The sequence below is a fragment of the Heterocephalus glaber genome, unplaced genomic scaffold, assembly GCF_053883595.1.
Source record: "Heterocephalus glaber isolate CG9 unplaced genomic scaffold, H.glaber_assembly_v1.0 deba00000122, whole genome shotgun sequence".
NCBI classification, from domain to species: domain Eukaryota; kingdom Metazoa; phylum Chordata; class Mammalia; order Rodentia; family Bathyergidae; genus Heterocephalus; species Heterocephalus glaber.
In genome coordinates, this window is record NW_028258138.1 from 14,562,848 (window position 1) to 14,575,956 (window position 13,109).

Consider the following 13,109-nt stretch of genomic DNA (forward strand, 5'->3'; position numbering starts at 1 on the left):
CAATTCTCCCCAGAAATCTTAATCTGCTTTAGGAAAGGGCAGTTATGGGGAAATATTTTTGTTTCAATCACCCCATTCTGGATGTTTCAGTAGCTGGCAGGCATGATCTCCCCCTGCAGGGTAGAATAGCCCCACAAGAAGGACTCTTTTTCTGAAAAAAGCACCCAGCCTGGAGAAATGTTACCAGGCAAGAAATAATGCTTCCCAGAATTTACAAACCTGTATGAAAAACCAAACTCCAAATAATATGCTCATCATATGAGGACAATGAGAGTACAGATTTGTGTTTCTCCTTTTCTCCCATTCATGAGAGAAAAAACTCCAGCTTGGCAAACCTTTCTGAACACAAAATGGTAAAAACCCTGCTTCTAGAAATTATTTTTAGCTGGGTGGTGCATGCCTATAATCCTAGCACTCAAGAGGAAGAGGCAGGAGGATAGGAACATGAGTTAATTGTCTTTTTATTAAAGAGTTTTCATAATCACCCTTTTCACTTATTTATATAGTAAAATATGGAAATATTAATTCATTGATAAATAGGCTCTTCAATCCAACCTTTTCTTCACAATAGTCTATATATGTAGAGGATATGTCTGACTAGCTCCTATTCTCATCAATTTTATAATAACACTTGAGAGCTATGAATCGCTTATTATTTTTGTCCCCTCATATTCTTCAAAGACATAAATTTATTTGGGTGTCATATTTAAGGATCCTTCCCTGACAAGAAAGTAGAAGGGAGACTATTATTAGACCACAAGAAGGGAAGAGGGGGTGGGAGAGGAGACAGGGCGAGGGCGGGGAATAGGACCAGGACTGTGGTCAAAATACATTGTACACCCTGAAACTTTGCCCCAAAAGATGTGAAACTGGAGGCAACACGAGTCAGGGAGGGGTGATTAAAACATGTTACGTGAGTGTACACATCTCCCAACACGAAACTCAATCTGTATAACCAATATACACTAATTTAAAATGTGGGGAAAATTAATGTTATAAAAATTCAAAGCGTACTGTTTTCTTGAACTATAAGATGACCCCACTTATTTATCATGAAACCTCTGAGTAGAGATGTTCTAAAAGAAATAAAATTCTAAGTAGCTGTGTGCATGTATTGGAATGTCACACTAAACCCCATTAATGTGTACAATGAATATATTTATCAAAGAGGAAAATTTTTAAAAGATTTTAAAATTCCAAATAGACCAAATCTACCTGCATTTGAAACACTGTTATGACCCAGCTGGTGTGAGATCTAACAATAGCCATATTGTGTCGCCTCTTTCTCTGCAGCTCCGTGAACATATTCACAGCATAAACGGAGCCTATCAGAACCATTACCCTTTTCTATGTAGAAATAAACTGAAAGCCAGTGAATGGTAGTACTATAATCTAATTCATTCCCTACGAGGAAGCTGTTGCCAAAGGAATTCAGAACTCCTGGCTCCTCCAGTCTGTGTCCAGAAACCACCACCCACTCGCCAATTTTCACCTGTTCCATTGGCAAATTCCCAGGTACAACAGTCAGAGGAACGAAAGCAATGTACGCTGAGCTTCCCAGCCAAGCTGTTAAAACATCTGTGCCCCGCTAAAGGGTTTAACTACTGGCAGCCTCAGACGCTACACCGTATCCTGTCCTCAGGAATACCACACACGCCACACTCCGTACAAACGAGCCTTGCGTACACTTGCCACTTGGAAGTGTGTGAATCACAAATGCGGCATCGTTACCCACGTAATAAAAAGCCAGAAGGACTAGGGATTTAGCTCACTGGTTCCACTGCCTGCCCCGCAAGCACAAGGACCCGAGTTCGATACCGAGTACCAAAAAAAAAAAAAAAAAAAAAAAAAAAGCCAGAAGAATCTAGGATTCTCTATACCAGATTTGCATGCTTAAGGGAATCTACATGCAAACAGGTATAATTAAAAACTTTACAACTCACATATGTAATTATTTAGGCAGACAGAGCTTTCTTTTCCTCCCTCATCCCTCACTTGCCACTTTGTAAAGTTCTTTGAATAAGTGGGAATTTTTTCCATATTTTGTTGGCCTTCTTCATTGTGGGAAATTGAAAAGAATGAGCATAATGTTAAAGGCACACGAGGGTAGAAAGGTAGAATTTCAGAATATTTTGTTTTTGTTTTTGTTTTTTTGGTACTGGGGATCAAACTCAGGTTTTCAGAATATTTTTGATATCCTAATAAGCTCTTAGCAGGAAGATCATGTGACCTATATGTGATCATATTTTCAAGCTTTCCCACAATAAAAAAAAAGTGGCGGGGGGCGGACACCCGGCGGCTGATCACCAAGCCTCAGAACCTGAATGTCGCCTACGGGCCGCCCAGCAACTTCCTGGAGATCGAGATCGATGTGAGCAACCCGCAGGCGGTGGGAGTCGGCCGGGCCGCTTCACCACCTACAAGATCAGGGTCAAGGCAAATCTTCCTATTTTCAAGCTAAAGGAATCTACTGTTAGAAGAAGATACAGTGACTTTGAATGGCTACGAAGTGAATTAGAAAGAGAGAGCAAGGTTGTAGTTCCCCCACTCCCTGGGAAAGCATTTTTGCGTCAACTTCCTTTTAGAGGAGATGATGGAATATTTGACGACAGTTTTGTTGAGGAGAGGAAGCAAGGGCTGGAGCAGTTTATAAACAAGGTTGCTGGTCATCCTCTGGCACAGAATGAACGTTGCCTTCACATGTTTTTACAAGATGAAATAAGAGATAAAAGCTATACTCCATCTACAATAAGACATGCTTGAAATTTGGCAAGAGACAAAAACGTGACCCTTAATGATGTCTGTGCACCAGTGAAGACATTCTAACTACCCTTTAGCATGCTGTGCAGAAACTGGTATTCCACGCCTTCAGTACAGGAACACTCATGTGCTCGGTTTTGTTTGGCAGTTGACAAGTTACTTTGCTTTAGTGAAAATCTCTCATTCCAGCCTTTCTATATCAATAGCTCTTCCTTGCTGTTTTAATGTGGTATACACTATAGCCTCACAAACCTTCCTATATAATCTGCAATGTCCTAACTAAAGATTCTGACTTGGTCTCATTTGCACAGTTTTTGTGTCATGTTTGCTTCTTCAATCCAATTAACTAGAATATTTCTCCCTCCCTTTAATATGTAATGTCACTTGATCTAATTTATGTGTAAGAGCACTACACCGTTCGTTTTCAGTGCCACACATGAAAGATACACACTTGTGTGCAGAACGTATTTTCCTTCCGCCCTAGAATACCCTTCACATGGAAGATTAATGAGGGAAATCTTTATATTCTGTATAAAAACAAAATCAAATTTATATACTAAAATCATTTGTCTAAAAATTTAAGTTGTTTTCAAATAAAAATGCATTTCTGATATGCAAAAAAAAAAAAAAGTGGCAGGGCTGGGGATTTAGCTCAGTGGTTCCGCCGCCTGCCTCACAAGCGCAAGGACCCGAGTTCGATCCCCAGTACCAAAAAAAAAAGTGGCAATTTAAAAAGAACAAGCAGCCAGGCATGGTGGCGCACACCTATAATTCCAGCTACTCAAGAGTCTGAGGCAGGAGGATCACAAGTTTGAGGTCAATCTGGCCAATTTAGCGAGACCCTGTCTCAAATTTTTAAAAAATAATAATAAAATACACAAGGCTAGGGATGTATCTCATAGCTCCCTGGATCCAAACCCCAGTGCAACAACAACAGACAAAAATAAACAGTAATAACAACAAAAAGAAACCTAGCCCAAAATACTTAGTGCCCAGTGTTTCAGTAAATAAAAAGATGCTTATCACTACTAGGCTCTGTCTTAGCCCAAATCTGACATATATAATTTGGCCCCATTCAAGGACTTCCAATTTTCATAAAAACATAAAAGAGCAATGCTAACTTCTTTTTTAAGCAAGAAAAGACGTTATATTACACAAGTCACCATAACATTGTAAAATGATCTCATTAGTTGCCAGAGACTGGAGGAAGGGGGAATGACAAGTTGTTGTTTAATGGGTATAGTTTCAATTTTATAAGATTGGGATAAAGTTCTGGAGAATAGTTGGACCACTATAAATACACTAAACCCCGCTGATTTGTACACTTATGAATGACTAAGGTGGTAGCCCTTTATCCTTTTTTTTAAATCACAATTTAAAAATTTTAATGCAAACACGCATCTTATTTGACCTTTCTGCTGACTCTGGCCCATCTTTGAAGCGTGATTAACAGACTTCCTTGTCTGAGGTTCATGCCAATTAGACCCAACCTTTCCCGCTGTCTCGGATTTCTCTCTAGGGAACTTCATATTTCTCACCCCCTTGCAATCTGAGCTATTCACTGCTGACCACAAGAGTGCTGGGCAAACCAAAGTGTTCTGTGGTCAGCAGGATCTACTGTCCCTAGAAGACATGTGACATCATTGGACATTTATTCCTGGGACATTTATCCCAGGAAATTCTTCAGAAAATGTATTTGAACACAAAAAGTTCTCATCCTAAGAGGAATTCCAATAACTAAAAGCATTAAGATATTTAGGTTTCACACCTCATATAAAAAGTAGAAATAGAGAATAATGAGAGGTATTGTTCTGAATGACAGAAATCTCTCTTTGTCTGATGACATAATATGTATCGGTGTACAACATCACCAGATCCTTATGGACAATGATTCCCTCTTTCCTTCTTATAACCTCTCAAAATCAGAGACAATCTATGACCTTGCTGAATAAAAGTTTCTGTCTGAAGAAAAAGGATTCCTAAAATTTGAGCACAGAAATCAGGTTTCTGATTTGAAAATGAAACTACCAGTAGGCTCCAGTAATGTGTTGTCTGAACTACTGGCATATGTGAGCTAATCAGCAGAGCAGGGATTTGAGACACTCTGTAATACCTGTTCAAATTAAAAACTATACAGTAACTTAAAAGAATGCCTGTGGTAACCAAGTTGAAAATCCTATTTCAATTTTCATTGCTTCATTTTTACTATTTCTGTTAGAGCATTTTTCATAGTTAAAACCCCATGCTGAGAATGGGTGAGCAATAAATAAATTCATTGGGTTGATAATTTCACAAGAGGAGGAGAAAATTTCTTCATTATTTTTTCAATAATTATGCCACGCTTCTCACACTGGATATATTTATTCCACAGTCTTACTTAAAGAATGAAATATTGCATTCCAAAGAAAAAGAATGCGAAAATAGTTGATGTGAACAATAACTAGGTAATGACATTCTTAAGGATCTAGAACATAAATTCTGTGTGAGCATAGCAACAGTTTTTCACATACCCCGCATCTGATCTACTATAGAACACAGCAAGTTCTCCAGAGGTTAACAGTGTCTCAAGCCAACTTTGAAACACGTTTTTCCAAGACTCAGATTGGGGCTTAGAGGAGGTCAGAGCCCAAGAGAGCCACTTCCTCTTCACCCCCTTTCCTCCTTCTCTGCCTCCTCCCACGGCTACCCAAGGATAGAGCTCACAAAGGCTTTAAATTACATGGTAGTGTGAGGAAGCCGCTACTATCTCTGGTATCCAGCCCAATCCTCAGGACAGATTTAACAAGATTAAGTAAGAGAGAAACCACAGGGTCCTATTCCAAGAATGCCGCTCCGAGTCTCACTGTAGCCTGTCAGGCTTCAGTGCACAGTAAATTCCTCCCAAAGTGGATTCCGTCCTCTGGAAAGGGTCCCATGGGAAAGAGCCCAGCCAAGCATCCCTCAGCAAGGAGCAAAACTGGCTTAAGCGTTTCCGTTTTCTGCCTAGCTTCTTCAAATAATACTAGCCCCTTCCACTTTAAAAATGTAAGAATTTAATTTTCCTACCCCATCCTCCCACACAGAAGATATATTTAGGAGCAACACCTTCTATAATGGCTGAGCAGACTTTGTATTTATCCCTTGATTCTCAGAGTTGCCTATTTTGGGGGGCAATGGAAGTGCCTGGTTTAAGTTTATGTTGCATTTCAATGTCTCAAAATTAACAAGAATAGTTTGTTAAAACTAAGGAGAAAAACAGTCCAGACTAATTCTGATTATTAAAAATGTATTATCTTAATTGTAGACTATCTTGATTCTGATCCTGTGAGCCTATCTAATAAATATCTTTGGTTAATTTTTAAAAAGTATTATCTTAGAATAATACAATAATATCTTAAATATTTCAAAATATTTTAACTGACATTTCCATAGTATCTATTCTGTACTCCAAGTAGCACTACTACTTGTACTACATAACTTATACATTATATTATATTGGAATAAGGTCTACTTAATCATTTGTTGATGTAAGCAGTAAAAAAAAAAAAAGGGTGAGATAAGTCAAGCATATCTCAAACTTTTCCAACAAGACATATCCTAATGACCACTGAGTGATTTTTCAGCGACAATAATAACTAAAAGTACTAATGTAAGGTTCCAAAGTATCTATATGTTTTCCGTGTGGTTACAGCACACAAAGAACAATACTTTACAATGCATGCATGAGAAAGAAAATGTTAGCCATGTTCAGTGCTTTTGATGAGCCTTGTCCTATGATATTTTCAGATGGATGTTAAAGATCATGGTAGCAGAATTATGGAATGTAGAGACTTAATTTCCCACCACTTTCACTTCCCAAATACCAAGCAATACTTTGGTCCAAAACTTAAAAAAAGTTTCTGGAGAGGCTGCTTGGATAACAAGATATTATGGTACTCAAGTGAAGCTATGAAATTGTTTATTTGTGGAGCTGACATCAGTTTCTGGACTTATCAGACTCTGTCTGAGAAAAGGCAAGTTCAGCGTGTACCACGGAGACACCTGTTACTGTCATCTGTGATCAGATGGGAGGACTTAGGAGGGCTTGAAGCTATTGCTCTATTTAGTTTTTCTTAAGGCCACATTGTTTCCCAAGTACGCTGGTTTGATGAAAAGAAGAGAGTAGCAGAACCTCTACCCCTAACTCAAAAGTTCAAAGGAATGCTTCTTTCATTTCACTTTACATATATAAAGATAAATTACTCACTCTTAAGTATTTTATCCAATCAACAATTGCACCAGAGAAGGACATTTACATTAATTGATCAGTTATTTTGCCAACTATTGCACCAGATCTACTCATTATCATATTTAGTTCCCAAAACAATGTGAGATAGATATTGTTATCTCTACTTTACAGTTGAAAAATGTAGATTTAGAGAGAGTAAATAATGTACCCCAAGTCACAAAAATACTGCAGAACAGAGATCCAAAGCCAGGTCAGTCTATGCCACTGCCCATGCTTCAGTCACTACAATTCTCATTGGGTTGTTTATTTTAACTTACTTGATACCATGTCCTTAACCATGTCTGTCATTCCAATATAATTAAGGCCACATTATAACATAGCTCTGGGCTCATATGTAAATTGAGCCACAATCCCCAAACCATAACAATAGGGTCAAGCTGTAAGACAGTCTTTCTCGGTCTTCAAACTTTGGAACTGTTAAAAGATTCCACCATCCTTCAGAACCATCTTTAATTGCTTCTTTTCCAAATAGAGGAAAACTAAGAAAAAGAAAAGTAGTAATTTTTCATTCATACTTGAAGTAAACATGGAATTGGGCCTCCTTTTTTCTAACTATAATATCTAACCAAGCTATACTCAAACATTGCCCCCTGATGGGCAAAGGGAATTTAGAAAGTTAGTCCCAAGAAAGAAATGTGCACAAAATAAAATTAACTTTCCACCTGCCCTTGGGAGGAGGCCCATGGCCCTCATGAACATTATAAAGAGATGTTCATTTTAACACCTAACTTACCCTAAGGTCTCTTGCCCAACAATTTGCATTAATAGAGACATCAAGAGAAATGTTTGTCACTGCTATTCTTACATGAGGCTTTTTTTGGCTTTTATGAAAATAGAAGCACCATGAATTACATGCTCAAACATGTTCACATTCTTGGCAAAACAACAGAAAAATCTTGGGGGTCAGATTGGTGATAGAGTATCTACTAAATAGATATTTTATACCTGCACTTTATAAATTACCAAAGAATGTGCAATGGATACCAGAAAGCCAGAACAAATTTTATGAGATTGTTCTAGAACTATACCATGGCAACATGGAAACCAGAAACAAAAATATCTCCACCTTTCAAAGTAATTTAAGCAGCCCGTTCTGTCTACAGAACAGTATGAAGGGAAAGAGGGGAATACCAAATTTATTTAGATCCAAATTTAAGCTCACATTTCTCATTTGTAAATGGGGAGACATAATAGTGAGCTCATATAATTATTGCAGGCATCAAATGAATGACCTCATTTGATGTAGGAAAACACCCCTTGTCTAGTCTGAAGGTTTGCAGAGAGCAGACCTGGCAATAATAACCTGGCATCATTTATTCTTCCCTCAGCAAGGTAAAAGGCTTCAGCAGAGGTAATCAAGAGTCAGTTCATGCTCAAACAAATGTTGCTACCCATAAGGCATTTCATATGCCTTTGTAAGCCAACTTTATTCTTCCGTAGTGGATTATGATAGTCAGTAAAAGATTCCAGGAGCCATTGCAATGCGATGGAAGCCCATGAGACTGACTGTGAAGACGGTCTGCCTCATGTCATGGATTATTCCCTTTATCCATAAAGCATTTTCATTGCTCTTAATACAGACTCCCCACTGCCCAGTGTGTATGCTTTCTGGTAAGCATGGAAATAAGAATCTGCTTTTTTTTTTAATATCATTTTCTATGTTAGCTTTCACCTCCCAGACCTTACTGTCTTGCTGTTTTGAGTCACTGAGTGTAGAATAAAAGTTATATGCGACAGCTGTAAACAGAAGTAAGCCCAACCCAATGTCTCGACACCTGATAAATGAGCATCACAAACTTAACCATATCCCTCACCTGGTAAACAAGGATTTACTGAAGTGTGCATAGTCGTAGTGCAGGTAATGCTCTCTCTGTTCAGCAGGAGATACAGCAATACCGTATTTGAAGGGGGGATAATCAAAACCCCTGAGCCGGAAACTATCCTCTCAACTGTCTGCCTCATTAAAGAGCAACGAAGATGAAAGAGTCTCACGGAGTAAAATAATTAAATGGATTTAATTTCCAATATATGCCAAATAAAATTAAAGCTATAAAATTCAAATGGGCCTAGCAATCCTTCAGCAGAGAAATTATCTGGAGATCTGTCAGGGGTGCTGTGAATCTGTGAAGATGATCCACAGGCCAGGGAAAACCATTAAAGCTCCCATTGGAAAAAAATGTTTTGTCCAATATGAAAAAGAGGAGAATTCATGATCCATAATTTCATGGGGGAGCAAGAACATGAATAGGCTTTCTGTTTTATTTTCAAAACATGTTTGCCCCTCCTTGTTTTCATCTGGTTTTCATGATAATGAAATACCTTTGAGGTAATAACACAATAAAATGAGGAAACACAGTGAGTAGGGAGGACAATAGTTAATATTTTACACCACTAGCAGCATACAGATAGCCCCTCTGTGAGGTCAGAACACCGTAAGCAGGGAACACCGTGTACAGAGCAAGCCTTCCGGGAGGAACAGCAGAGGTAGAGCGCACGGTTCTCTACTCTGAAAAGAAAGCATACTGGTAGACAAGAGGAAAAGCATGGTTAGATGTCAGAAACTGGGAGGCTTGGGTCAAAGACCCTGCATGGGGAATAAAGGAAGGAGAGAAGATGATTGATAGCTATGGTAATCACTATAACCTCACCCCTTACACAACCTTCAGTAACCCCTACATAACTGAGAGCGCTCTGTAGAGCAGCCTTGCTAGAGGAGGGCTGTGGCAATCCCCAGAACTGCTGCAGAGGTTTTGAAAATAAAGGCTCCTCCAAGAGTCCAGGTTACACTTGAGTTGCTCTGTGTTAGTTTTTAGAGGTCACCAGAAATGGTACATTAGCTCTTGCAACCTGACCCAGTTGCCTCCAGGCTTCGAACTCAGTGCACGTGGCCTGAGATAAGAACTGACATGAACTAAAAGAAGCGCTATCTTGAGTTGGAAAAGGACAGCTCATTCTTGGTTCTTCCTCAAGAGCTATCCAGGAATAGAGGTCCAAAACTCAATGACTAAGACACCAAGCCAACCCAAATTAGGAAAAGCTACTGAGTATAAAATAAAGTTTGAGCCTTCCTAATATGCAACTCCAAAATGCTCCAGAATCCAAACCTTTGTGGGTGTTGATACAAAACCGCAAGGAGAAAATTCCACTTCTGGTTTCTGTGATGGGTTGTAGTCAAAACACAAGCACACTAAAAATATTGTATGAAATTCCTTTAAAAGCCAGGCATGGTAGTGCACACCTATAAACCCAGCATTCTGGGAGACTAATGCAGGGGGGTCGCAAGTTCAAGTTTAGCCTGTGCAACTTAGGGACTTAGTGAGATCATGTCTCAGATAAAAAATATAAAAATCTGGGGATATAGCTCAGTACAAAGGCCCTGGGTTCAATCTCTAATAGTGAAAACAATAAAAATAAATACCTTTATGCTATGTGCATCAGGTGCACATGAAACATAAATGAACTTTATGTTTAAAAATCACCACCAAGATACTTCATTATATATGCAAATATTCCAAAGACCATAAAAATCTCAAACATTTCTTGTCCTAATCATTTTGTGTAAGGCATACTCAAACTGTATACAAAATGGCAAGACCTGCTAGAAGCTAAAAATTGCAGATTCTTCCTAAGGGCTTCCAAAATCAGTATTTAGAAGGGAAAAATGGTGACCAAGTCAAAAAAAAAATCTGTGCATAGAATTCAAGAGTTCTATTAGACTTTTCTAAATGTGACTACAAAATCAAGTAGTCAGGTGAATGTGTGACCCAAGGCCAGTGTCCTGGTAGTTTAGGCAGAACCTCTTTCTAGAGCCATCTTTGCCTGGGATCTCCATATGTCACCTAAAGTTGACATGCCATAAATTAGTTCCTTTTAAATAATAAAAAAAAACTCTATGTGTTCAGATAGGTTATCTTTTGAGAGATCACCCAGAACTATGTACACAAAATATTTTTCTCATGGGTCAAAACAGGTTTTGTGCCATAAACAAAGATAAACATGAGTCTTCAGTAGGAAAATGGATGCACCTAGAAAAAATAATATTAGAAAATATAAGTCAGACACCAAAGCTTAAATACTGCATGGCTTCTCTTATATGAGAAACCCAAGGTATAAATGACATAAAGAGAAAAATAAAAGATGGATAACAGGACCTAGGAGATAGATCTTTTATAAATGGAAAAGGACAAAGAGATAGAGGGTGAGGGTGAGAAGGAAAGGGGAAGTAAAAAAATTAAGATGTGCTAGCACATGTACCAACTCCCTGTGATGAATATAATCACTGTGTACTGCAAGCATGTACAAGTAAAGAAACCAAAAATCCATAAAATTCCATTACTGTGTGAGAAAAAACACAACACTTTTCAGAAGGTTTAACTCCCAATAATTCCATTAAAAGTGATCAAGGAACTAGGGAAAAGGAGATAGTAAGAAAGGAAGGTTATTCCAATCTTGACAAACATGATCAATTTTCTCTACAGAGCTTATCATTAAGTCATTAACCCAAAACATGGCCAAAAATAAATTCCAACAACCCAGAGATATCCACTGCAAAGGAGGATATGAACCAGCTTTTCCTAGGTTCTTGAATGGCTGGTTCTAGCGCTGGCTTAAACGATCACTGTTTGATGTACTGGTAGGATAGTTAGATAACTGAGTACACTCCATGATGGCTTCAGGCTGACTCTGGAACTCTAGAAATGCAAGTATTGATGACCTGGAAGTTCCCATGTCCAGTTAGGCTACTCCTCTGCCCACTATCTTATGAGACACACAAGAGAAAAGCAGAAAGATTTGTAAAAATCCTTACCTGTAGCTGCTGGTCTAATTCTGGAAAGACCAAAGGAATGGAGTCTTCAGGAGGTATATCATCTAAAATGTGAAAATAAAATGATTCTTCACTACAGAGACCTTTGTCTCATGAGAGTCACCCTGCTGGACCAGCCTTGTACCTGCATTGTGAAACTACCTGTTGTACAGGCTTTCATTATTTTCATCACTTCAGTTGGGGACAGAGAGGATGTAAAACAGAGTACAGAGGCACTCGGGTTCTAAGGGCTTATATCTCTTTGAAAACAGGAAGATATCATCAGAAAGATCATTTAAACAAGGATGGTGTTAATCTCTGCCAAACGTCTTTAAAGGTCTTATCACTTAATAGCATTTGGTATATTTTAGTCAAAGTAGATTAATAATACTCCCATTTAAAAATAGTTTAAAACGAGGACAACGTGTCACCAAACTTGAATCCATTTTGTACTTGTATCTGTGCTAGTTAATGGATGCCCATTGATTCCTGGTGCTACTCAACGTTAGTTTCACAGAAGGCTCAATCCTCAGGCCTTGTGAATGCTCTCTTCTTTCTCAGATCAGAAGTGACAAATTCTAATCACTGTGGCCTTTTAAATTCACTCCATCATTTGCAAAGTAACTGGACAAAAGCAGAAAGATTCACTTGTGGCTCCAGACCCAGTTTAGGGATAGCCTTCATTATAAAACTCAAGCTTTGTAAAGTTGGATTTTGGTCTCAGGTACATTTAATTTACTCCAGTACAATTTCAAACACCTAGACATCATGATTATTTTAGCTCCTTGGGTTCAAGGCCAGAAAGATTTGGCACAGGTAAATGGGGACATATTATATGTTGGCATCTCAGCCCTAATAATTATAGTAAGCAGGCACTTGCTGAAAGGAGAAACTACTCTGCTTAGTACAAGCGCAGACAGGGCATTCCAGAATTCTAGAAGATACCTACGAATGGAACTCAGTGCTTCCTGAGACTTAATCCACCTTGTACTCTGTGATGTCACACCCCTTCCTGCTTAATTTTAAAATGGGGCAGGGATTTATCCATTTGATTTACTATAGTAATATAAATAATAAATACCTGATATGACCCAGAATCAATAAGGCTTCAGATGGAAATCTATTCATTATTTGTAGTCACACTATGCTGAGGAACATGATCTGTGATCACAATGATTATGTTGTAGATAAATGAAAATTTAAGATTGGGTTTCTTGAATTGAAATAGAAATCCAATTGATTGACATGAAAATAAACAGATAGATGTTTTAGAGAAAG

At 38.3% G+C, this 13,109-nt stretch overlaps 1 protein-coding gene and 1 pseudogene across 4 annotated transcripts in view; one reads left to right on the top strand and one right to left on the bottom strand.

Moving 5' to 3' along the window:
- Map3k7cl (MAP3K7 C-terminal like) overlaps nt 1-13,109 on the bottom strand; it is an 87,482-nt gene that overhangs the window by 18,386 nt on the left and 55,987 nt on the right. For 2 of the 4 annotated variants that reach the window (XM_013071417.3, XM_004842252.4), the window contains one exon: nt 11,835-11,896. The exons of 1 other annotated variant lie outside the window; for it this stretch is intronic. In XM_013071417.3, coding sequence (XP_012926871.1) covers nt 11,835-11,896 — 62 coding nt within the window. Of the gene's footprint in view, nt 1-11,834; nt 11,902-13,109 lie in introns of all 4 variants that reach the window. One more of the 4 variants, XM_087213329.1, reaches the window with a different exon arrangement.
- On the top strand, nt 103-3,068 carry LOC106009219 (sorting nexin-3 pseudogene; annotated as a pseudogene).